We start from the raw sequence: 26,283 nt of genomic DNA, 5'->3' as shown, positions 1-26,283 counted from the left end.
AAAGCGCTTGGAAGGGTGGAACGTTTACAGTAGGCCCATGTAAACGTAAACCCTATTAAGGAGCAAGCAGTTAATTGTACTATGTGAAACTGAAGCTGCTCTGGTGGGACACGGGTGGCGGTGGCCTCATCGCTCCTTCTCCCCGCTCTTTTCTTGGAGTAAGGGACTTTTCCTTGATGGGACTTTGCTGCTAGTTTAAAACAGTCGCTGGACTCTCCATTCCCGTGGTTAATTTCTCCATGTATTTTCTGAACCCAAGAGCTCAAGTAGGGTGAGCTGCCAATGTCGGGCCTGTAACAGTTTCTGGATGGAGTCTCTGTTTTCCCAAAGAAAGCAAAGGGCGTGAACCCAAGGGGTACCGAGTGAATCGCCCAGCACCTCAAGGTCCCAGAAGGATAACCTGGCCTCGGATCATGCTCCTCCGCACTAGAAGCCATGCTCAGCTCCCTGCAGGTAAAGAGGGACCACTCACTGGGCAAGTCTCAGGCATGTCCTCTGGCCCAGGAGGGAAGGGCTTAGGGAGGAGCTTCTCTGAGGAGGGGAAAGAACATGGCCCCGGCAGAATAGGAAGCTGTCATTCTTTCCTGCTACATAAGGTGGCCTGGAAGAAAATGCTGCCTCATGCGACTGTGACGAGGAATAAAGGAATTAATGCCAGTCAAGTACTTACTTAGCACTTGTTAAATCTGCAGTGACCCTTAGAACCGTTATTTATAGTCTAATCCCAATTCTTCTTACACCTATAAAGTAGGTAGGGTGTTCAGTGGGTTGAGTGGGTGTTCGGAGCCCAATAAATATATAGGAGCCGCAGTAACAATAAGGGCTCTCCAAGAAAAATGCTATTTTCATATTATGAATAGACAAGAGAATTTCACACACTAGGACACACTGTATAAATGAGGTAAAAATTAATCCCTTCTAGTTTGGCTCAAGGTCACTGCTGTCATTTTAAAGCCTGTAATTTCTACTCAGCCAGATCCTGTAGGAATTCTAGCAGTGTTTACAGAGTTGGCATCCGTCCATCACGAGGGGAGCTCTGTGCAGTCGAGGATCTTTTCAGAGAACCCTAACGAGGGAGATTTTATCGCAGCATGGCTGACCCCAAATTAACAAGACAGGGGCAGTTCTAGAAGCAGCAGTTTCTATTGATAAAGGTTAGCTGTTACATTAGACAGACCATTATATTCTGGGGAGCAATAAGTATCTTATTAAGTTATAAAGACATTTAATGGCTTTAGTACCATTCTCTTATTTTGGAATACGCAGAAGAAAAAACAAAAAGAACTCACAATTTCTGGAGTCTAAAAGCTACTATTTTTTATAACGTTTATTTACTTACAGTACTGCTTATGCATTATCTTGTTTTTATGGAGTCCACATACTCCCTTAAAGGACAGCTGTGACTCTCCTATAACTGCATCAAGCTCCTTGCATTGGGACAAGAAAGTGATGGAAGGTTATAAAATCACATGGTTTGCTTTGGATTCAGACCAGTTCAGAAAGAGACTGAGACTTCTCTTCCCACCTTCACACCCCTTCTGGTTCCTCATGAAGGGGGAAAAAAGGCCATTAGTGCCCATCTTCCTCTACCATCCTCTGTCTACCATACACAGAACAATGAGCACGTCTTCTTAAAGAGAACACAAGATAGAGATGGAAGAGTGGAGTTATTTGCTTCCATGTTCTGCACTGAGAAAGAATGTATTTAAAAATTTTCCCACATGGTAAATGACGGCTACATCAAGTTCAACAAGCTTACCTCATTTCCTGTGGCTGACCTGCTAACCGGTCCATTGACTGTGGGCAAATGCTAGAGCTGTGTACCCTCCAAGGTGCCCAGGCATGGAGACTGTTCCCAAGAAATGCTCCGGTGGTGGTGGGAAGCCGTCCCTGAATTGACTCAGGAAATCTAAATAAACTACACAGGTGTTATACGCTCCATCTGGATAACACCCCTTACATGCCGCCCCCTTCTGTTCCCAAATACAAACAAGCCACTTGGCCTTTTTCCTTTCTCCTGCTAAGAAACAGAGTGCTTCTCATCTTCACACCACACAGGGGTCTCCGCCCCGGGGCGGGCCGTGTGAAAAATGCTTCCTAGGTGGGCTGGACTGCTGGTACCCAGGGGCCTCAGCGGGGTGCCCCGGGAAGGGTACAAGGAGGGGTTCAACGGGTCACTGGACAGCAGCATCGAGTCTTTTTCCTCGGTCAGGATGGACAGGCACCCACCCCAAGAGAAGGCTAGAAATGGTTCTTCTGGACTTCTTCCCACACAGAGAATGGCTAAGCTAGCTGAGGCAATCTGTAGTTGGCTTCAAAATCAGCAATGGGGAGGGAAGGAAAAAAAAAAACCCTCACAACAAACAGTGGTAACAGAAGGTTTGTGTGGGAAGATGGTTAAGTTTGGTCTAAAACAAGCAGTGTCTCTGGTAATGAGCTGTTGTTAGGAAATACGTGGGGCCCTCGGTGCCTGCAGCACTTTTAAAGAACACTGTTGCTGCTTCTTGAGGGTTTTCGGGGGGGTGGGGTGGGGTGGGGGAAGTGAGGTGAGACAGAGACCCAGCAAAAGAGCAGGAAGGTCATTAGAGCAGTGGAAAAAACCTCCTCTGTGTGTTGCAGCCACAAGTCCTGCTTGTGAATCTGAGCTCCACCCTGCAGGCACAGTACCACCTTTGCTAACAGACCTACCCTCTCTGAATCACAGCAGACTCACACACGAGACGACCTGAGGCATCAGCTGGAGTCCTGGCATGAAACGGATGGCACACTCAGCTGGGGTGACTGAGGAGCGTCTCGTAAAGGGACTATTTACAAAGGGTGCGAGGAGGGTGAACGAACTCCTATGAGGACACTTCTGCCCCCGAGGACCGGCAAACAGGGAGTTGGGACCAACGCTCGGCTTGAAAGGACAAGGGGGGGCTGTAGTTCCTAAACCTCAAGGTTGCCTGACAGGAGCTGTGGCCTTTGGCAGAGAAGCCCAGCTGCTGTCAACCCACACCCGGCAGGAAGGGGCCAGGGAAACAAATGCGCCACCTTCTCACTCCCCTGATCCGCCAAGCTCCTCCCAGCGCGTCTCTGGTAGATCGGGACCAGGAGCCAGGACAGGTGCACAAAGGCGAGCCTCCAGAGTGAAGCACAGGGTGGGGAGATCTGGAGGAGCAAACAGAGAGTAACTGACGCACCTAAATACCTGGTGGGGCTGGTGGGAGTTGAAATGAGACAATCACCGTCAAGGCCCGACACAACAGACGATAACTCACTACCCACTGGATCAGGCTATTTGGCATTTGCTCACAGAGGCCGCAACGTACCTTGTATTCTCAGGTGGCAAAAGCCAGAGCGAAAACAAAGACATGTGGTCATATATCCAGAGTGAAAAACAAAACTTTTACAAAGTTGACAGATAACATTTATTAAAACATGTCATACAAAAGGGCATGGGCTCTTCTATAAGAAGAAAATATTAAACAGTAACATTCAATTAAGTAAAACCATGCTGTACACTGAAGACAGCAATATATAAAGACAAAACTAGTTAACTTTTGCAACACAGGCATAACATTTCACAAAATATCAATAAGATATGCACCTAATGATAATCTGTTTATCATCAAATGGTTTCGTGGTCTAAGAGTCACCTGACTTGCATAAATAAAGTAATTTTCTGGAAGAAACATTGGGAACCTCTAAAAGGAAAGAAGGCAGCAGCAATTGACATTATGACACAGGCTTCAAGCAAAACTAAAAAAAAAAAAAAAAGTCACATTTGCAAAATGTGTTCCAGCATCTTCCCACAGGGCACTATCAGTAGAGGTCTGAAATAAGAAACATGTACCTTTAAACATATAAGTAGCAAAGAAAAAACCCAAACACGCACCCTGGTTTCACTGAACAAAGTTAGTTACCCATGAAAGCAACCTAAATCACAAAATTAGTGTGGCACAGAGGGGCAAGGGGGGAGTCGGGATACATGTCGCTTGGTTTTCAGCATTCCTAAGTTATCAGAGACCTCACAAAAGCAAACACCTGGATTTGGTGTGATGGCGTCCTTGACACCCTTCCCCGGGGGAAAGCGCAGCGTTCGTTGCTGCTGCTGCTCCGCCCCAACTTCACTTCCGCAGCAGCGTGGGGAGGGGGAAGCCAGCACTGAGACTAGGCAGCTTTCCCAAATAGCTAGAAGTTAGCACATGGTCAGTTTAGTTCAGCAAATGCCCAACAGAATGGAGGGGACACTTCCGGGCAGACTCTTTGAAAGCAGTGGCCAAAAGAAGGGACTGGAAGAAAAGGAGATGGAGAAATCAAATCAACAGGCTGGGGCCTAAGCGTGTCAGAGGGTAACCCTCGACGGCCGAGGAGAGGCTACTGCAGTCCTTCTCCAGTTAGACGCCTACTTTCCCAAGTGGATATTGCAATGGGTGGATCTGAAATTAAACGTACGGCATAAATACTAATATTAAATACCACTGGTGGTGCCTTGAAGCCCTTTCATCACTGGAACTGGAAAAAAATCACAGTTAAGACTCAAAGCAGGAGACAAATACCTTGGTTGTAGGCCACTGACACGATCCCTGAAAGACTGTTTGGAAACGTTACCCACTACTGTCCAAACTCAACGGGAAGGATAAAGATTTTCTAAAGTCCCGAGGGTAAGGACAGAGGCTATCCAAGCCAGGATGGGTAGGAAAAAAAGGTGGTAATATAGCCTGACTCCCTCAGCCTAAAAGCAAAGATTACAGAGTCGCTTTTAACAGCCACACTAAGACAATACCCTTCCGTCCCCTCTCAGAACATTTCAGATGCCCAGCCACCTCACAGGGTCTGGCTGACTTGACCTGCAAGGCTAATTTTGATGAAAACCCCACTACCGTCCACAGCTTCCAACAGCAGACGCGAGGAACTTGTATTTTAAACACCACACTTAGCAGCTGATGTACATAGAAGGATTTCAGTAAAAGGCCTCCTTCTCTTCACCACACAGTAAATTAAGTCCCAGCACAGTAAATTAAGTCCCCATCGACCCCCCAAGAGCTGCCCACCCGCCCTGGCTGAACAAGAGCGCTTCGCCACCACTGCTCACGACGGGGTACTGTGCTGGTCTCAATGTAACTGAAGGAGCATGATTTCTCCAGGACATTTTATTTTTACCTCTCAGACTCTTCTTCCCAAGTGTTGCGATACTCACTTGAATATAACTTTTAATAGAAACCAGCGCATCGAACCTTCCAAACAGGCAGAAAATGGTTTGCTGATACCACGGGAGAGGGTGATCAGCTTTGGCAAAACAAAATAGCTTCATTGCCTTAGTACTGAAATAAGCAGGAGAAATCAAACAATTTCTTCTCACACATGATGGTTAGGATCATACCTAAAACCCACCGTTTTCTAATGAAAGAAAAAGAGAAGGAGCAAAAGAGCTCAATTGTACAGTCACCTCTATATACTCCGCCAGGTACACAGAGAAAAGACTGTTAATTGGTGAAGCTTCAACACTTAAAGAGAAGAGGATATTAATGTGGCAAACAACCAAGAGGTAATATCTAGTTTCTAGGTTAAAAAAAATCAATATAATATATATATTTATAATAAAGTTTTAAATACAAAGTGCTTTTATATATCGAGAATGATACAGTGTTAATGAGTAGATCCCTGGTCTGTAACCTCGATTACAAGAGTTAACTGGTAAATAAGTCTTTCTTCCCCCTTTCAAATAACGTTTAACAACTAAATGCCTTGATGGTAGGAGCTTGAGGATCAGAGGCCATTGCCAGCAATGTCCATCATATTAGAGCAAAGCCAAACTTTTAAAACAAAATTTCACCCCAAATCCAGGAAAAGTTATTTTTATTTTAAGGAAAAAAAGTTTCCACTAAGAAATAATAAACCAGTAAGTTTACGGTAAAGTTAACAGTAGCACCCTGTCCTACCCTGGTGACTTCAGGTATATTACACAGCTTAAAACATCCTGAATATATGCTTCCTTTTTAACCTAAAACCTCTGACTGATCCTCAGAAAAGGTCTCAGAATAGCTGCTTTTCTTGGTTTTTTTTTTTTTTTGGTAGGTATAGCTATGACTTGTAAATTTATGCAGCTTTATAATATGGGAGCGTGAATCTGTGGACTACTTTCTAAAATTAGGACTCTTTCTTTTCCCCTTTAAAACACATTCCAGCACTCATCAAGAGCTGGAATTATTAGCTCAGTGTACCCCTTTATGAGTATCTCCCCTGCCAGTGTATTTTCAAGACTCCTCTTTTCTTGGGCAGTCCCCCCACCCCATCAAGTATAACCCGATACTCCAAATTCTGCAACTCTCATTCTAAGTTGGAGTGTCACCGTAGCACTCTATTAGCTCCTGAAGTTCTCAGCCGTGACTTCTGGCTCCTCCCCAATAACTGTGGTCACTGCCTGATCTCTTCAGGAAGCTCCATAACCTAAGACAGAGTATATCAGCTGGAGCAGCCAATGGTACCGTGGCAGAGGTGAAGCAGGCTAGATGTCTACTAGCCACAGAGCAGATCCCGCCATGTAGATGCTACAATTAAACAAACAGGATTTGGGACAGAGAACCTATTAGGAACACCTATCTCTGGCACCCTAGAGAATTACAATTAGATACAATTGTTTCAACTAAATGTTAGTACTAAAATATAAAATTGACTTGTCAAGAGTCTGAAACACATTGTGACAGTGGCATCTTAGAGAAACTGAGGCTTGTACCATAAGTTATTTGTTTCATACTTAGAATGTCACCCTCTTAGTATCTCCATAGTTGTAGTTAAAATACCCTTTAGAAGAATAAAACCAGCTAAGAGAGCTCTGTTAATCAACTTCGTATCCTAGGAATCACATTATTTGTAGCTATTACATAAGTAGCATTTCATTCAGTGAAGCAGCTACCAAAACAAACCAACATTACCTAAGTATCTATAGTAAGAGCAAAATAAAATTCCAACATGACCTTGTAATAATGAGTGATCAAAAACTGCTGCCACTTGAAATGGAACTGGTGGGTTGGAGTCCAGTTCCACGTGCAGGTGTCTTTATCCCCAAGTCCACCTGCCTCGATCACAACAGGCCTGAGGGTTTACCTTGCCAAGTGGGGAGGGGGCTAATGTATCCCCATTACCCACTCCAGGCCTGGAACATACAAATTTCAAGAATTAGATTTTTTAATTGGCCTACTTAGAGCTGGTCTCTCAGAAATATCTTTCTTTTTTTTTAAGCTTCTCTCATAATAGCAAGTAGCACGCATCATCTGTGCCCAGATTTGCATAATTACCATAGTTTATTTTTGTGCCTGCCACTCAAAGACCAGATCCTATTTTTAGTTAGCCTCAGTCGTATTCTGCTCAGCCTTTGCAGCTTCGTAGGACTTGGTACAAGAAGTCACATGCCTGTGGAAACTGTCCCTCCACATAAATCTCTTTGCACAGATATTACACTCATATGGCTTGATGCCTGTGTGAATTTTCATGTGGCCCACGAGATGATGCTTCATTTTGAATTTCTTACCACAGACACCACAGCCATAAGGCCGAAGGCCAAGGTGCATGCTCATGTGTCGATCCCTCTGACTCTTGTGCGTGAAACTTTTCCCACACTGACATGGATACAGCTTGTCGCTGGCTGAGAATCCCAGGTGGGAAGCTTCTTCTTTAATTCCTGTGACCATTTCAATATTCTCAGTGTAACCCGATGCTAGGGCAGCCTCCTGTCTGTGCCCAATCAGATTCCCATCTGACCTCTCTCCGGAGAACTCTTCCATGGAAGAGCCATAGAAGTCCACCTGCTCGTCATAATTGCTTTCATCAGCCTGTTCATCAAACTCCGCTTCCACCTTTTTCTCCCCGATGTGGAAGTCCTCCTCTACTCCCGAGGGCTGGACGGAGTGCTCTGTCTGCATGGTGTTGATGGACTCTGTGACCTGGTGCTCGTCGTAGGGCGCGTGCACATCCATGCCCTCGCACGCTTGTTCGAAGCGCTCGGGCTTCACGTGGATCCAGCGTTTGTGAGCCATGATGCTGGGCTTGCTGTACATGGGCCGGGTGTAGTGGAACTCGGCACTGTCGCTGGCCCCCTCCTCCCCATCCTGGCTCGCCATTTCAGTGCTCAGCCGGTCGTGCTCTGTGGACGAGTTGCTAGGAAGGTATTCATGCTCGGTGAGCTGAGATGACAGCTCGTCTTTGGTGCTCTCCTCTTCATTCTCTCCATCCCTCAGTTCCTGGGCTTTGGGGAAATCGGTGTGGCCCCCAGAGCCCAGCTCAAAGCTCTCTACCAGGCCATTATAACTACTGCTGCTTGGAGACTGGTGGTCACTGCCATGATTTAGCTTCTGACAAAGGACTGTGGGGTTTCCCTCTAAAACCTCAGTGCATTTGTCTACCACATGCCACATCTGGAGGAAGCTTGCTGCTGTTAAGTAACTGACAATTTCTGGAGCAGGCATTACTAGACGTCCCGTGTAACTTGATAGGAGAATGTTCTCAAACACTCTGGGGTTCATCACATCAGGCAAAACAATCCTCCTGCTGTTTTTCAGGAGTACCTGGTCACAGAAGTAGGGTGAACTGGCAGCAAGAACAGCTTTGTGTGCCCGGAAAATGTGGCCTTGGACAACAATGGAGACATCACATAATTGTCCCTGCTGGCGCTGCTGGTTTAGTTTCTGCAGAATGGTGCTGGAAAAGTCAGGAAATTCTACTCGAAAAGAGTTTGTTCCAGGCTCCATTTCATCACAAATCTCGTTCGGTGCTACAAGAAAGAGAAAAATTAGTACTAATTCTAGCCCCAAGAGAAACGTACCGATCACTATAAGAAAATTAAGACAAGGTCCACAGTTCCACAAAGTTCCCCCTACTTGTGGGCACTGTGGGTGGAGCTGTCATCCTCCAGAGCAAGGCTTGCAGGTGTGACGGTGCCAAAAGCAAGCACCACCCACCATTCTTTATGGTATTAATTCTTGATTTTGCCTGTGTCTGAGTGGGAAAATGGAATCCAGAAATATTTGAAGCTATATAAATCCCAAGTAAAACAAAATAACTTTAAGAAGACAACATTTTTATTTATTTTATTTTATCTTAGTCTTTTTAGGGTTGTCGTACCCATGGCATATGAAGGTTCCCAGGTTAGGGGTCAAATCAGAGCTATAGCTGCCAGCCTACACCACAGCTCACAGCAATGCTGGATCCTGATCCACTGAGCAAGGCCAGGGATCGAACCTGAGTACTCATGGATACTAGTTGGGTTTGTTAACCACCGAGCCATGATGGGAACGCCAAGAGAGTGTTTTTAGAATGAAGTATTAATTTATGGTTTATAGCTCTTAAAACATTTCACAGGAGATCCTTGTGAACTGTGTCACAATGGGATTGCAGCACCTCTGGAGCCCTGGGACGCAGGCTGAACCCTTGCCTGGCACAGTGGGTTAAGGATCCAGTGTTGCCATAGCTGTGGCATAGGTCACAAGTGTAGTTCAGATCTGATCCCTGGCCTGGGAACTCCATATGCCATGGGGCGGTCAGCAAAGAAAAAAAAAAATAATAATACCAATTTAATAATATTTTTGTCTTTTTTTTAGGGCTGCATCTGTGGCATTCGGAGATTCCCAGGCTAGGGGTCGAGTTGGAGCTGTAGCTGCCAACCTACGCCACAGCCACAGCAATGAGAAATCTGAGCCACGTCTGCAACCTACTCTGCAACTCACAGCAATGCCGAATCCCTAACCCACTGAGGAAGGTCAGGGATCGAATCCATGTCCTCCTGGAAACTAGTTGGGTTCGTTAACCATGGAGCCCCAATGGGAACTCCCAAATTTAATAATTTTAAAGAAAAAATTTAAAAGCAAGCCAGGAAATAAACTACTTAGGTGTCTGTAATTTCAAAGGAAAATTTAACTATATAAATGTATAGCCTAGAGGTTATGTAAATTTTGAGAGCTACATCTGGATTCTCTGCTCTGGTCACTGAAGAATTTTGTTTGTAGCTATCTGAAAAACAGGGGGGTGGGGGGATGATACACATAAAAAATTTACAAAAAGTTGTTAGAAAAACCTCTCCATTTAGCCCTAGTTTCTTCCCCCAGAAGAAATCACCATTAACAAACTCCTGTGTATATTTCTAGAAACTTCTCTATGCATTATCAGAATAAATAATATACATCCTTCAAAAATTTCTACCCACAACTGCAACTCAGGTTCAATCTCTGGCCCGGCAAATTTCCCTATACTGCAGGTGCGGTCCCCCAAAGATATAAAGAAATAAAAATTCCTATGCAAATGAGCTCATCACCTACATTCTATTCTACACTTAGCTTCTGTCATTCAATTAGCATGCAGATCATCCGACATGCTATAGACTGATTTGACTGTGTCCTTAAATTCACATGTTGAAACTCTACCTCAATGTGGTGGGTATTTGCTTTGGGGGACGATTAGACAATGAGGGCAGAGCCCACCTGAATGGCATTAGTGACCTTATAAAGGAAAGAGACAACACAGAAATCCCTTGTCCCTTTGGGAGTTCCCGTTGTGGCTCAGCAGTTAACAAACCTGACTAGGATCCTTGGATTTGATTGCTGGTCTCACGCAGTGGGTTAAGGATCCAGTGTTGCCGTGAGCTGTGGTGTAGGTCACAGACATGGCTCGGATCTCAAGTCGCTGTGCCTGTGGTGTAAGCCAGCAGCTACAGCTCCAATTTGACCCCTAGCCTGGGAACCTCCATATGTCACAAGAGTGGGCCTAAAAAGACAAAAACAAACAAACAAAAAAGACAGAATTTCAATTGTCTGGGTCTTTGAAATTATGAGCAACACCACATTGGACATCTGTGCATAACTATCTTGGCATATCTCTGGAAATATCTAGAGAGCAATGTCTACCACTGGTATTGCTAGGTCAAAGTATTATGTGCTTGAGATATGTAATATATAATCTCAATATATATAAACTGAATAAAACCAGTTTCCAGAAAGGTTGCTTCTAGTCACACTCCTGCCCCAGTAAATGACAGTGTCTATTTCCCTGCACCCTTACCAATGCTGGATTTTATCAAACAAGAAAAAAAGTGTGCAAATCTCCTAAGGGAATAACCCATAATTCATTGTTTTGATCAACATTTCTCTAGTTATGAATGAGAGTGGTATTTCACTCATGTTTACTGGTCATTTGTTTTTCCTATATATATGAATCATACCCTTTGCTCAAATAAACTGACCAATTCATCATTGATTTTTGTAAATTCAGGAGGTTAACTTCAAAATTTATGTAAATTGTCCAATTTTTTGCTTTTATGGCACCAGGGTTTTGTGTTAGATACACAAAGGCATTCCTGACTCCAAGATTATTTCTAAAAAGTAAAAAGAAATATTTAGGTTTTATTTCTGGCATGATTTTTTTTTTAACCACACTCACAACATGAGGAAGTTCCTGGGTCAGGGATCAAAACCATGCCACAGCAATGACAATATGAGATCCTTTAACTACTAGGCCACCAGGGAACTCCTTCTGGCACCATTTTAAAAAAAGCCATTTAAATCTTAATACACAAAGTTTATTTTGGCATAAGGAGAAGGTTGGGATCTAGTTTTTTCTTTCCCCTCCAAAATGGTGAGCCTATTTTCCCTACACTATTTATTGAAAAATTATCTTAATCGTTTCCTCAGTATTTCAAGTATGTTTTACAATTTTATATGACTGAGATAAGCCTTTTTTTTTTTTTCTCCTCCCTTTTCCTCACTTTTTAGGGCCGCACCCACAGCATATGGAGGTTTCCAGGCTGGGGGTCCATTCGGAGCTGTAGCTGCTGGCCTACGCTAGAGCCACATCAAAGCCAGATCCCAGCCGCATCTGTGACCTATACCACAGCTCATGGCAACGCCGGATCCTTAACCCACTGAGTGAGGCCAGGGATTGAACAGGCAACCTCATGGTTCCTATTGAATTTGTTTCTGCTGAGCCACAACAGGAATTCCTGAGACCAGACTTTTAAAAGCAGTTCTGGAGTTCCTGCTGTGGCTCAGCAGGTTAAGAATCCAACTAATATCCATGAGGATGTGGATTCAATCCCTGGCCTCGCTCAGAGGGTTAAAGATGGAGCCAGTGTTGCTGTGGCTGTGTGTATGCCAGCAGCTGTAGCTCTGATTTGATCCCTGGCCTAGGAACTTCCATATGCCCCAGGTTCGGCCCTAAAAAGCAAAACAAACAAACAAACCGTTCTACAAAAATAAACGCCATAAATGATGTTAGAGAAAATGGTGGAGTAGGAAGCTCCAGAGGGGTCAGTCCCTCCACCAAAACAATCAGTAAACTGTTAAAATGGTCAGAATCAACCATTTCAGATTTCCGGAACCTGATCAGACACTGAGAGCAAAGTGCTGCAGATCAGCAATCATCCCCAGCCCTCAGCCACGCCACAGTCTATGGGACAGTGGCCCAATTTTCTAGAGGGCCTGGCTTATGCCAAGGTGGACAGCAAAAGCCATTTCTCCAAAAATTGGGTTTTTTTTGTTTGTTTTTTGTTTTTTTTCATTTTGGCCAGTCTGGCTGACCCATGCAGCTTTGTCCTGATGCCCTCAGGCTGCAGTGGCTTCCACGGTAGCATCTATCACAAGCTTTTAAAATAGAAGACTTTTCTCCTCTATTCCCTAGGCCGAAACATTTAAGGAAATCTGTCAGGACATAGCCTACCACATAGATAAAGCAACAGAAACTCCAGTGACTACATGCAATAAGGGATACAGATTTTGCAAAACAGTTTGGAAAAATCACCATGCAGACAACTACAGCCCTGAACAAGAAACAACAACAACAAAAAAATCCCCAAAGTGAGGAAGAACCTGACCTCAAGAGCTACCACATTAGAATATTCAAAATATCGAGTTCTCAACCAAAAATTACAAAATGAACAAACAAAAAGGAAAATAAGGTACATTCACAGGAAAAAAAAGAATTAGAAACTATCCTTGAGGAATTCCAGACATTGTTAAGTACTAGTTAAAGCTGTCAAATTGTTAAAGAAAACTATGGACAAAGAACTAAAGGAAACCAGGACAATGTCAACAAAGAGAAACTATAAAAAGTATCCAAATAGAAACTCTGGAGCTGAAAAGTCTAATAGCTCCATTATGGCTGAATTGTATCCTTCAAAACTCCTGTGTTAAAGCCCAAATCCCCAATACTCCAGAATGGGACTATATTTGGACATAGGGCCTTTAAAAAGTAATTAAGTTACAGCAAGGTTGGTAGGGTGGGCCCTAATCCAAGCTGATTGTGTTCTTATATGATATGAAATTTGGACCCAGAGACATGAGGCACTTGTGCAATGTGAAGACACCGTGAAAAGGTGGCACCTGCAAGTCAAAGAGAAAGGTCTTAGGAGAAACCAAATCTGCCGACACTTTTATCTCAGACTTCTAGCCTCTAAAATTGTGAAAAAAGGAGTTCCCATTGTGGTGAAACAGGATCAGCGGTGTCCTGGAAGCACTGGGATGCAGGTTTGATCCCCAGCCCAGCACAGTGGGTTAAGGATCTGGCATTGCCAGAGCTATGGCTTAGGTCACAACTACAGCTTGGATCTGATCCTTGGCCTGGGAACTCCATAGGCCTTGGGGCAGTCAAAAAAGAAAAAAAAAAAGAAAAAAAAAATTGTGAAAAAAAAAAAACCCTTGTTGCTAAGCCACCTACCCTGTGGCCAAGGAAACAAATGCAAGTTGAAATAAAAAGTTTCTGAGAAGTTCAATGGCAGATTTAATCAGGCAGAAGGGAAAAAAAAAAAAATCAGGATCAAAAGGTAAAGCAATTGAAATATCTAGTCTGAGGAGTATTAAGAAGAATGAAGAAAAATAAACACAAACTGAGGTACCTGTGGAAAACTACTAACTATATCAACATGCAAATAAATGTTTCAGAAGGCACAAAAGGGTAGGAAAGACATTAAACAATATAACAGTTGAAAACTTTCTGAATTTGATAAAAGACATAAACCCTACACATCCAAGAAGCTTAAACTCCAAGCAGATAAAGTTAATCCATATGAGATACGTTGTAAGTCAAATAATAGAAAGCCAAAGACAACAGAGAATACTGACAGCAAGAAAGAAGCCATTCATCACATAAAAGGGGTCCTCAGTAAGACTAACAGCTAGTTTCTCATCAGAAATCATGGCACTCAAGACAGTGCATGACTTTAAAGTGCTAAAGAAAGATCTGTCAACCAAGAATTCTATACCTAGCAAAACTATCCTTTCAAGGATGAAGGGAAGCAGCTCGTGATGTGGTGCAATGGATTAAGAATCCAAATGCAGTGGCTCGGGTCACTGCAGAAGGTTTGATCCCCAGCCAGTTCACTGGGTTAAAGGATCTGGCATTGCCTGGCTACAGCCTGGATTCAGTCCCTGGCCTGGGAACTTCCATATTCCATGGGTGGGGCCATAAAAACACACAAAACAAAAGAATGGAGGTGAAATTAATACATTCCAAGATAAACAAAAGCTAAGGGTATTTGTTACTAGTAAGTCTCCTCTAATAAGACATGATAAAGCTATCCTTCACACCAGACAAAAGAACACTAGCCAGTAATTCAAAGCTATATGAAGGAATCAAGACCACCAGTAAAGGCAATAGCATAGATAAATAAAAGAGCTGATATTAAAGTTAACTACAATAAAAAGTTTTTTTAAAAAATTAAAGGCAAAAAAAAAGAGCTGATATCATACTTTTGATTTACAGCCCCTCTCTTTTCTTGAATGATTTAAAAGGCAAATAAAACAATAATTATAAAACTGTTACTAGGCACACAATGTATCAAGATGTAATCAGTGACACTAATAACGAGGAAGGAGGGATGGAGATGTATAGGAATAGAGTGATCATTTACTATTGAAATTAGCTTGTTATAAATTTAATACACTAATTATAAGCCTCAAGGTAACTATTAGGAAAATAAAAAATACATTTAAAAAAAAGGAAATTAAAATAGTATACAAAAACCTCAATTAAATATTTTTAAAAGGCAGTAAGGGAGGAACTGAGGAATAAAAACATACAAGATACACAGAAAACAAATTGCTAAAAGGTATGTCTTTTTTTTACTGGTAATTATTTTAAACATAAATCCGTTAAGTTCTCCAATTAAAAGGCAAAAGACTAGCAGAATGAATTTTAGAAGTTCCCACTGTGGCTCAGAAGAAACAAATCCGACTAGCATCCACGAAGCCGCAGGTTCAATCCCTGGCCTTGCTCAGTGGGTAAAGGATCTGGCATGGCCGTGAGCTGTGGTGTAGGTCAAAGACATGGCTTGGATACCTGTGTAGCTGTGGCTGTGGTGTAGGCCGGCAGTTATATCTCTGATTCGACCCCTAGCCTGGGAACCTCCATATGCTGCAGGTGCCGCCCTAAAAAGATTAAAAAAAAAAAAAGATTGGATTTTAAAAAACGGTTTATCTGTATGTTGATTATAAGAGACTCACTTTAGGAGTTCCCGTTGTGGCTCAGTGGTTAACGAATCCAACTAGGAACCATGAGGTTTCGGGTTTGATCCCCGGTTTCGCACAGTGGGTTAAGGACCTGGCATTGCGGTGAGCTGTGGTGTAGGTCAGACTCGGCTCGGATCCCACGTTGCTGTGGCTCTGGCGTAGGCCAGCATAGCTATAGCTCTGATTAGACCCCTAACCTGGGAACCTCCATATGCCGTGGGTGCGGGTGCAGCCCTAGAAAAGACAAAAAGACCAAAAAAAAAAAAAAAGAGAGAGACTCACGACTCACTTTAGATACAAAGGCACAAAGAAGTTGAAAGTAAAATAACGGAGAAAGATATTTCATGCAAAGAGAAACCAGAAGAGAGCAGGGGTGACTGGATTATTAACAGACAAAATAGATGTGAAGTCAGAAAGATTACAAGAACAAAGATGGACATTATACATGGATAAAAGGTTCACTCTATCAAGAATATATAACAAAAAATGGATGTAACAAGAGATATATACATATAGGACGCAAAAATGGATAGAATTGAAGAGAGAAACAGATTACAACAACAGGTGGAGACTTCATACCTCACTATGAATAATGGATAAAAAAACAGGACAGAGTTCCTGCTGTGGCTCAGCAGAAATGAACCTGACTAGTAGCCATGAGGATGTGGGTTTGATCCCTGGCCCCCACTCAGTGGGTTAAAGACCTGGCATTGCCTTGAGCTGTGGTGCAGGTCGCAGACAGGGCTTGGATCCCACAATGCTATGGCTGTGGCACAGGCCAGCAGCTGTAGCTCTGATTTGACCCCTAGCCTGGGAACTTCCATGTGCTGCAGGTACGTCCCCATGCCCTTAAAAAGAAGACCAGGACAGAAGATCTATAAGGAAATAGAGAACTTTAACAGTATTACAAATCGATTATACTGAAAAAACACATAAAGAACACAAAGGAATGAGGTTTTGATATATGCAGCAACATGGATGAACACTGAAAACATTACTCTAAAACATCACACTAAACGTTAATGTAAGCCAGATACAAAGGACAAATGTCACGTCATTCTACTTATGTGAAATATCTAGAACAGGCAAATTCAGAGAAAGCAGATTAGAGGTTACTAGGAGGCTTGGGTGAGTGAGAAATTGGGAGTTATTGTCTAATCAGAGTTTCTTCGGGGTATAATGAAAAGATTTTGAAACTAGAAAGTGTTGTAGAAACAACATGGGGGTATAATTAATGCTACTAAATTGTACACTTGAAAATGGTGGCAAATCGATATATATTTTACCATACATTTAAAAAAAATCTTGAAAAAAGTCAGGTGACTATTTTTAACTGTGTCAAGGTAGTAATAGCCTTTGTAATTTAGTAAGTATCTGACCTCCACCCTTAAATTAGAGTGTGGCATTTGCACATATTCCCTTGTAACATACAAAGCCTAAACCTCTTCGGCAGGTTTTCCTGCTATATAAGCAATATTTACAAATTCACGGGCAGTGGTGACCTACCTATACTAACAGTACAGCTGCTGTTTCAGAGGAAGGTACCTAGTGTACTCTACAGTTATATATCTACCCTGTCAATACAAATTTTGGCACCACCAGAGTAAGAGGAAGTCTTGAGGGCAGCATACAATTCCTCCTATCTACCAGGTCCCAAGCCAAGAAACCTGGTGTGGCTGTGGTTTTGGTGTAGGGCAGCAGCTGTGGCTCCAATTCGCCCCCTAGCCTGGGAACTTCCATATTCCACAGGTACAACCTCAAAAGGGGAAAAAAAAAAAAAAAAAAACCCCAGCAAGAGAGAAGATAATAGAACAGAAGAACACAGAATAGAGATCCAATGAGTGGCTATTAGCATCCTTGAAAGAACAAAACAAATGGAGTAGAAAGGATATTCAAATAAAATTTAATAGAAGAAAATTTCCCTAAGGGTAAAATCCTGAGTATTTAGAAGAGTCGTATCTCAGTAGTGGGGACAAATTAGACCCAGAAAACTTAAAAACAAACCTCAAAAGGATCAAACTATTTCCAAATAGTTGTGTTCCAGAACAAATATTAAGGAGATTTACATAAGACCAAAAAATCCAGAACCCAATAAGGTAAAATTCATATCTGCCATCCAATTAAAAAAAAAAAACAAAAAAAACCCAAATCACCTGGTATGCAAAGAAGCAGGAAAATATAGCCTATAATAGGGAGAAAAAAAATGACTAGAAACAGACCCAGAAATGACAGATTTATACAAATGGTAGAAAATTCTACATTCTTTATGTTCAAGAAAATGGAGGAGGAATTCCTATTGTGGCTCAGCAGGTTAAGAACCTGACTAGTATCCATGAGGATCAGATCCCGTGCTCCTGTGGCTGTAGCATAAGCCGGCAGCTGCAGCTCCAATTCAACCTCTAGCCTGGGAACCTCCATATGCCACTGGTGAAGCCCTAAAAAGAACAAAGAAAGAAAGCTGAGGAAAATTACACATAGTAGGTAGACAGGAAAGCTAACAAAACCAAATTGAACTTTTTTTTTTTTGGTCTTTTTGCCTTTTCTAGGGCTGCTCCCGCAGCATATGGAGGTTCCCAGGCTAGGGGTCCAATTGGAGCTGTAGCCGCTGGCCTAAGCCAGAGCCACGGCAATGCGGGATCTGAGCTGTGTCTGCAACCTATACCACAGCTCACGGCAACACCGGATCCTTAACCCACTGAGCAAGGCCAGGGATTGAACCTGCAACCTCATGGTTCCTAGTCAGATTCGTTAACCACTATGCCATGATGGGAACTCCAACAAATTGAACTTCTATAGATTAAAAGACAAACACTGGATGGGAATAACAAATTTAACATTCCAGAAGAAAAGATTAGTAAACTTGAAACAAAGCAAAACAACCTAAGATAGAGAGTAAAGAAAAAAAAAAAAAAAGGGAAAAGAGCATCAGTGAGCTGTGGGACAGTTTCTTCCAAATTTGACAAAAACTACAAAGCCACAGCTCCAAGAAGCTCAACAAACCCCAAGCACAAGAAGTATGAAGAAAACTATGATGCATATCATAATCAAATCATGAAAACAGTGATGAGGGGAAATCTTAAAAGCAGCCAGAGGGAGACCCTGTGTGTACAGAGGACCAAAACAAACAAAAAACAACAAAAAAAGGCTGCAAACCTCTTGTCAGAAATAATACCAGCCAGGAGACAGGAGACAATGCGAGACAAAAGACATCTTTTTTTTTTTTTTGGTCTTTTTAGGGCCATACCCTCAGCATATGGAAGTTCCCAGGCTAGGGTTTTTCTGGCCTACGCCACAGCTATGCCAAATCCAAGCCAAGTCTGCAATCTACACCATAGCTCACGACAATGCTGGGTCCCTAACCCACTGAGCAAGGCCAGGGATTGAACCTGTGTCCTTATGGATACTAGTCAGGTTTGTTACTGCTTGAGCTGCAAGGGGAACTCCAAAAGACATCTTTAAAGTGCTGAAAAGGAGTTCTAAATCTGACTAGGAACCATGAGGTTGTGGGTTCAATCCCTGACCTCACTCAGTGGGTTAGGATCCGGCATTGCTGTGAGCTGTGGTGTAGGTCAAAGATGAGGCTTGGATCCCAAGCTGCTGTGGCTATGGCATAGGCTGGTGGCTACAGCTATGAACTGACCCCTAGCCTGGGAATTTTCATATGCCGTGGGTGTGGTCCTAAGGAAAAAAAAAAAAAGACAAAAACAAGCAAACACACAAACAAAAAACTGGACAACAAAGCGTTTCCCCGGTGACCTAGCAGTTAAGGATCTGGTGTTGTCACTGCTGTGGCATGGGTTTGATCCCTGGCCCAAGAACTTCTGCATACCACAGGCGAGTTCAAACAAAAACAAAAACCAAATCAAAACTGGACAACAAAGAAAAAACTATAAGCCTATCTCAGTAACACAGAAAGAAAAATTATTAACCACATAACATGGGTTTATTGTAACCTCTTGTTGGTTGAGAGTATTGTAAGTGTGATACATTGAAGAAACTGAGTTATTGGTACCATTGCACTGAGGGGTAAGATCCTATTCTATGGTAAAATTACCACCAGAAGCCCTCTCAAAAGCTTGTTTTCATTCAAGGCCACTGGTGGTGGCATGTACATGGTTAACTATGCTTCCTTCTACAAGGGACAGAGAGTGGTGGGAGGCAAGTCTGGAAAGAATGATTGGTACTCCCTTGCTGAAGGCTGAGTTTGAACTTGAAATGTGGGTACTGGGAGCAGTAACGAAAACTTCTGAGTGACACGCAATGAACTATGTTCAGAAAGCATAATCTATTGATGGACTTAAGGCAGGAGCAAGTCGGAAGTAAAGGCTAATTCTAAGATTTCAGTAAATATGGTCTAGGCTTGAGGCAATGAAAGTAACAGTGAGTATGGAAAACAGAAAGAAACCCAATGGGACTGACTGAATCAGGTGGAAAGATGCAAGAGTAGCTCAGGGTACAAATAATACTATCAAGAAAGTGAGGAAATAACCTGCAACACAGAGGTGGTCACATAAGTGATAAGTGACTTGTATCCAGAATATATAAAAAACTCTTAAAATTTAATAATAAAAAGACTACCCAGGAGTTCCTGCTGTGGCACAATGGGACTGGCGGTGTCTCTGCAGAGCCAGGACAAAGGTTCAATTCCCAGCCCAGCAGAGTGGGTTAAAGGATCCAGTGTTGCCACAGCTGTGGCTTAGGTCACAACTGTGGCTTGGATCTGATCTCTGGCTGGGGGACTCCATATGCTGCAGGGCAGCCAGAAAAAATACTACTATCCAACTGAAAAATAAGCAAAGGACTTGAACAGATATTTCTCCAGAGAGGACATTCAGAAGAGCACACAAAAGACGTTCAATATCACTAGTCATTAGGGAAGTTTAAATCGAAACTACAATAAGGTATCACTTCTCACCCACTCGGATGGCTAAGATAAGTAAGACAGACACTACTAAACGCTGAAGAGGATACGGAAGGATTAGAACCCTTATGCATTGTTGGTGGGAATGTAAAATGGTGCAGCCACTTTGGAAAACAGTTCGGCTGCTCCTCAAAAAGTAGCAGTTATCATGTAACTCAACTATTCTACTCTTAGGTATACATCTAAGAGAAATGAAAACATATGACACCCACAGAAAGCTTAAACATAAATGTTTATAACAGCATTATTCATGATGGCCCCAAAGTGGAACCAACGCAAATATTCTCAGCTGATGACTGGATATATAGAATGTGTTTTATCTATACCATGAAATATTATTTCATTTTATTATGTGCTACATGTGTTATGCCATTCCTCCAGGAATAAAAAAGAATGAAGTATTGACAGATATGACAACATGGCTGAATCCCGAAACATTATGCCAGGCGAAAGAAAGAAGTTAGACATAAAAGACCTGCAGCATATGGAGGTTCCCACACTAGGGTCGAAATGGAGCCGTGGCCGCCAGCCTACACCACAGCCACAGCAATGCAGGATGTGAGCCGCGTCTGTGACCTACACCACAGCTCATGGCAACAACACCGGATTCTTAACCCACCGAGCAAGGCCAGGGAGTGAGCCCGCATCCTCAAGGATCCTAGTCAGATACGTTTTCACTACATCAGGAAGGGAACTCCCCATATACACTGTTTAAACACCAATTACATCTACCCCTCAGAAGAGAAGTAAAAGAAACTTCTGGTCTAGGACAATTAAATACAACTACATTATTATTTTTACTGGGGAAAAAAAAACACACACACACACACAAAAAACCCAGCCGCCAGCCTACGCCAGAGCCACAGCAACGCAGGATCCAAGCCGTGTCTGCAACCTACACCACAGCTCACATGCCGGATCCTTAACCCACTGAGCAAGGCCGGGGATCAAACCCACAACCTCATGGTTCCTAGTCAGATTCGTTAACCACTGCGCCACGACAGGAACTCCATGCCTTCATATTTTTCCAACAAACTTTTAACTTTGGCATAATTGAAGATTTACAGAAAAGTTGCAAAAAAAAAATGTCACGTTCCTGCATGCCTGTCACCCAGTTTTCTTTCTTTCTTTTTTTAAAATGACTGCACATGTCATATGGAAGTTCCCCAGCCAGGGACTGAATCCAAGCCACAGCTGCGGCAACGCCGGATCCTTTAACCCACTGTGACAGGCCAGAGGTCAAACCTTCGAGGTCGAATTCCTAACCCACTGGGCCACAGTGGGGATTCCACCCAGATTTCTTTGCATGTTAACATTTTACATTACCACGATACCTTTGTCAAAAACAGGAAATCAACACTGGTCAATACCTATGTAACTTTGCAGAATTAAAAATATCCTCTGGAAAAGTGTTTTCCATCGCCAGATGATTATTAATCAATAATATCCCTATGTTTTCTAACTGGAACACTTTAGCCAAGAACTTAGTAAAATTTTAGGATTAAAAAAAAAAAAAAACCCTACCTACTTTAGGAAGTTTGCTTCATGTCACAGCTGAATCTTTTACTTCAAACTTCAGGGCAAAAAGTCCCCTGTAGTACACTCTTTGAGATTCAAAAGAGAAGGAATTGTTCTAATCACTAACTCCCCCCTTATCAGTCATCCTGCCATTACGTTACAATAAAGCCAAGGAAATGTCTTTAACTGCACCCTCATATTCATTAGAATTCAGGAAAAGCAGCTCAGTCAAGAAAGCAGAAGGAAGAACCAGCACTTGTTTCATGAAAATTACTTCATATGCCAACAAAATAAAAGTTTTTTCCTTCAATATGTTACAAAGAGACAAAAAAAATCTTTCTATTCTAATTGCAAACGTAAATAAAGTGAAAAGGGGGAAAGTTCATGAAAATGATATAAAGCATATTCAACTGATTATAAGAGGCACATTTCTTTCACGTTTTAAAATTTCCGAAATCAGGATGTGACGGCCAGGTGGAAGGTATAATAGCTGTCTCTAAGACGATGATAGTGCATTCCTGAGAGCCTCATCAATGTTTCTGATGGGAAAAAGGACAACGCTGTGGAAAAGTGCGGATCAACTCTGAATTGAAAGGTATTCCATAGAGTGGAAATGTTAAGAAAGTTAACGAACACTTGAACCAATTCATTTCACTTTTCTTCTTTATACATATGCACTAGAGTATCATTTTTAAATGCCTAAATAAGTCTGAAAATGTAAAAAAGCACATGTAGTAGCTTAACTGGAAGTGTCCTCTTCCTTTGGTGACATAAAATAATCATGGTACCCAGGATTCACACAGGTGAATCAGCTGCTACCTCATATAAGAAAGCGCAATTAACTGCCTTACAGGCAAACCGATAGCTTAGGTAAGAGAACATAAAACAAAGGCCTCCTCCATCAGAAAACACAAACCAACATAATTTGTCATTATTGTGATAAAAGGGCTATTTTCCCAAATCTAAGTTTTCTTCTTGTGAAAAATAAAATCTTTCTCAAATTTCCTATATATGCAGCCAATTTCTGCACTGAGTACAATGACTACGGAAGGAGAGTGAGAGTGGAAACTTGCTACAAGTAGAAATTTTCACTGAATTCTTTTAACAAAACTCCTTTTCTAAGGATCTTGGTTGTGGAGAGAGGACATCAAGAAACTAAAGGTTCAACTAACTGTTCCGAAAAGCTACAGAATGATTTTTTTTCTCCTTTTTCAGGGCCACACCTGAGGCATATGGAGGTTCCCAGGCTAGAGGTGGAATCAGACCTGCAGTGGCAGCCTGGGGTAACACCGGATCCTTAACCCACTGAGCAAGGCTGGGGATCCAACCTGCATCCTCATGGATACTAGTCAGGTTCTTAACCTGCTGAGCCACAACTGGAACTCCCAGAACGAATTTTTAAAATCACATTTTCAAAGAGCTTGTCAGTTCCAGGAATCCACATTTAGCAATTTTCTTTTGTTATTGTGGTAAAATATATTTAACATAAAATTAGGCATTAAGTACATTCGTGTTGTTGTGCAACCATCATTATTACCTATTCCGGAACTCTGTCATCATCCCAAACTAAAACTCTGTATCCATTAGACAATAATTCTTCCATTCCTTCTCCCCGCCAGCCCCTGGTAAACTATATTCTATTTTCCGTCTCTGAATTTGCCTATGTTAGATACCTTACATAAGTGTGCCTCATACAATATTTGTTCTCTTGTGTCTGGCTTACCTCTCCAGTGAATACTTTTGCAAAGCAAAGACTGATCCCCAAATTATGAGGTTTCTCATAATTTAACTGTACACAGTGGCACAATCTCTGAACTAAGCATGTATGCTCTCCCAGAAATCCGGCTACTGTTCCACGAATCCTTCTAAGGGGCAGAGGATCTCAGATAGACCTTTCCTTTGCCTGTAGACAGGTATGGTTAAGCAGCTGTAAATCCAAGAGCAGGCTCCTTAGAACCCTGGAAGCCATGTGGATGGAGAAAAGGGAAGTAGGGAGCTGTGCAGGCCTGAAAAACCATGGGAAAGAAAAGGTAAGGATTCATCAAGCTACTCTGGCCCTGAGATGGACTTCTCTCTGTTCTCCAGGAACTCCTGCACCCTGACACTTAGGTTGGGTGACACCTGTCAGAACTGAGGCCAGACCGCAGTCGAGTCGCTAAGAATGTCACCAAGTGCAGGAAGCTTCACCGGGTCATGAGTCACCTTCCATGGCTCAGAGGTCCGGGAGGCCTGCCCCGCCCAGAGAAACTCAGTTAGGAGAGGCAGAAACAGAGAAACACACCATTGGCAGAGAGAGAGAAACATACAGCCAAAGAGCTGTACTGACAGGCCATGAATAAGAGAGAATAAGGACTAAAAGGGAAACACAGGATCAAAAGTTACAGAAGCAAAGTGTAAACAGAAATAACGACAGGACCCATATACTCAGAGATGAGTTCCAGAGAAACAAAGTGGGGAAAAATACAAACTTGACAATGCCACAAAGTTGAAAGGCAAAAAGGGCAGGTGACAACAGGTGACACAGACAGCAAGAGCGGTGAAACAGACGTAAACAGAGACCGATTACAGCGAGGTCTGGACGTAGCCTTTCTCCCTGCCTTGATTCGAACCCGAAGCCGCCAAGCCTCACCCACCCCGCGCCCCCAAAAAGCTGGCAGACGGACGGGGGGCAGGATCTCTAAGCGCCCTGGTCCGCCGAAGTCCGCTGCCGCGGGGTGACCTTGGGCAAGACGCTGCCTCGGGGGCCCTGGTGTCGCTGTACACGAAGTAGCCTGGCCGGATACGGCAGGAGTCGGACCCAGGTCCCCGGGACTCCAACGGCCCGCGCGCGGCTTAAACATCCCGGTGGGTGTAATGGGCCTGGCGGTGCCAGCGGTGCGCGCGCCGGGAACTGCAGAGAAGCCCTCAAACCTCTCCGGTTTCCTTTCCTGCCCTCATGCTACTCGTTGTCCCGACTCTGACATACCTGCCAAGGACTTGGCGCTCACATAGCCTGCAAGTAGGGTACTTTCCGCCGCCGGCGCCAGGCCCGTTCAAGCCGTCGCAGCCGCGACCGCCCCAGTCTGCACCTCCCGCCCCCGGAAACGCTTGTCGGTCCCGCCCCCGAAACTGCCAGTGCTTCCGGAGGCGCATGCGGGACTCGCGTTCGGGGCGGGGCGTATGGAGCTGGCCCCGAGAGAGCTAGCGCCTGCGCAGTAGAGCCTGGACAGGTCAATCCGCAGGAGAGTTTCTGGGACAACTGCGGAATGTTCGGAGTCCTGAACACTTCGACCTATCAGCTTGTGTGGCAGGGACTGTGTCAAATCTTTTCGCCCCTCCACAGAGCCTTTATCTCGTGGTGGATGCTCAGTAAATGCTCAGTGAAAGGACCAAGTACCCTCTGTGTGGCAAATGTTGTGCCGGGCACCCCTAGGAAAAGCTTCATTTTGTTCAGATACCTGAGGAGATCTTTTGATCCTAGGGGAAGTAGACCTTCATCCCAATTGGAGGGGATGGCTCATAATTAATCCAGACTATTCATGGTAAACTCATTTTCATTAGCCAGTAGTTGGACTAGGCATAGGCATATGGCCAATATCTGGCCCATAATATTTATTATAGAAGTCATGGAGTGGGGCTTCTGGAAAATTTTTTGTTTATTTTGTTTTTGTTTTTACAAAGTCCAGTAGGACTTCTAGTTGAGTGTGCTCCTTAAGTGCTTTGCCACTTTTATTTTCTTCTGGTCTCTAAGCAGACATAAAGTTTGGAAGTTCAGTCGCTATCATATGCCTGTGATATACAAGCAATTCTAAGGCTAGCAAAGCAGAAAGATTGAGAGCGCCTGTGTCTCATATAACGTTAAGCTATAGTCTCAGCTTTAGACTGCTTCCCCCTGAATGTTTTTGGCATGAGCCTAATAAACTTCTTACTTGGGCTTTGTTTCTAGTAATATTATCAACTACATATCTCCAAATATAACAGCAACAAAATATATAAAATTGCTAGGAGAAATACTGAAAATATCCTTTGAAATATATGGATAAGCTTGTGAGAAAGTCAGGAGAATCATCTGAGGGCAGAAAGGAAGCAGAAACACAAGCCTAGGAAGTTAGAATTAATGCACAGGTACTGTCTGTCACCACTGACAAATATTTTGAAAATCATCTCTGGAGGTACGTAAATAATAATGGTGCTACAACTATGGGGGCATCTACCTGGGTCCAGGCGGAACAAGAGCCAAATTGGGACCTTTCTTGGGTCAGGTTGGGACCAAAGAAGGCATTATCTTCAAGCGAAGGATAAGCTAGAGGAAAAAAAAAAAAAAATCTGCCCTGCCGAGGTAGGCAGCAAAGAAAATTGATTCTACCAGACGTTCTGTTGTGGCGCAGCAGAAAT

General features: G+C 43.1%; 1 protein-coding gene across 1 annotated transcript; it reads right to left on the bottom strand.

Moving 5' to 3' along the window:
- Window positions 1–3,424: 3,424 nt before the first annotated feature.
- ZBTB43 (zinc finger and BTB domain containing 43) lies at window positions 3,425–24,996 on the bottom strand. Its single transcript, XM_047768423.1, has 2 exons — window positions 24,875–24,996; window positions 3,425–8,752 (listed from the first exon to the last, which is right to left on the bottom strand). Exon 2 carries the CDS (start codon window positions 8,727–8,729, stop codon window positions 7,326–7,328), a length of 1,404 nt encoding a protein of 467 aa, XP_047624379.1. The 5' UTR covers window positions 8,730–8,752; window positions 24,875–24,996; the 3' UTR covers window positions 3,425–7,325.
- Window positions 24,997–26,283: the final 1,287 nt, after the last annotated feature.

Source organism: Phacochoerus africanus, chromosome 2 (assembly GCF_016906955.1).
Source record: "Phacochoerus africanus isolate WHEZ1 chromosome 2, ROS_Pafr_v1, whole genome shotgun sequence".
Taxonomy (NCBI): Eukaryota; Metazoa; Chordata; class Mammalia; order Artiodactyla; family Suidae; genus Phacochoerus; species Phacochoerus africanus.
The sequence above is the reverse complement of the archived record's forward strand: the minus strand, read 5'-3'. Positions and strand labels throughout refer to the sequence as shown.

What these genes read in the sequence shown, in the direction of transcription:
- ZBTB43 (XM_047768423.1), bottom strand. Translation starts at nt 8,729, where the DNA reads ATGGAGCCTGGAACAAACTCTTTTCGAGTAGAATTTCCTGACTTTTCC.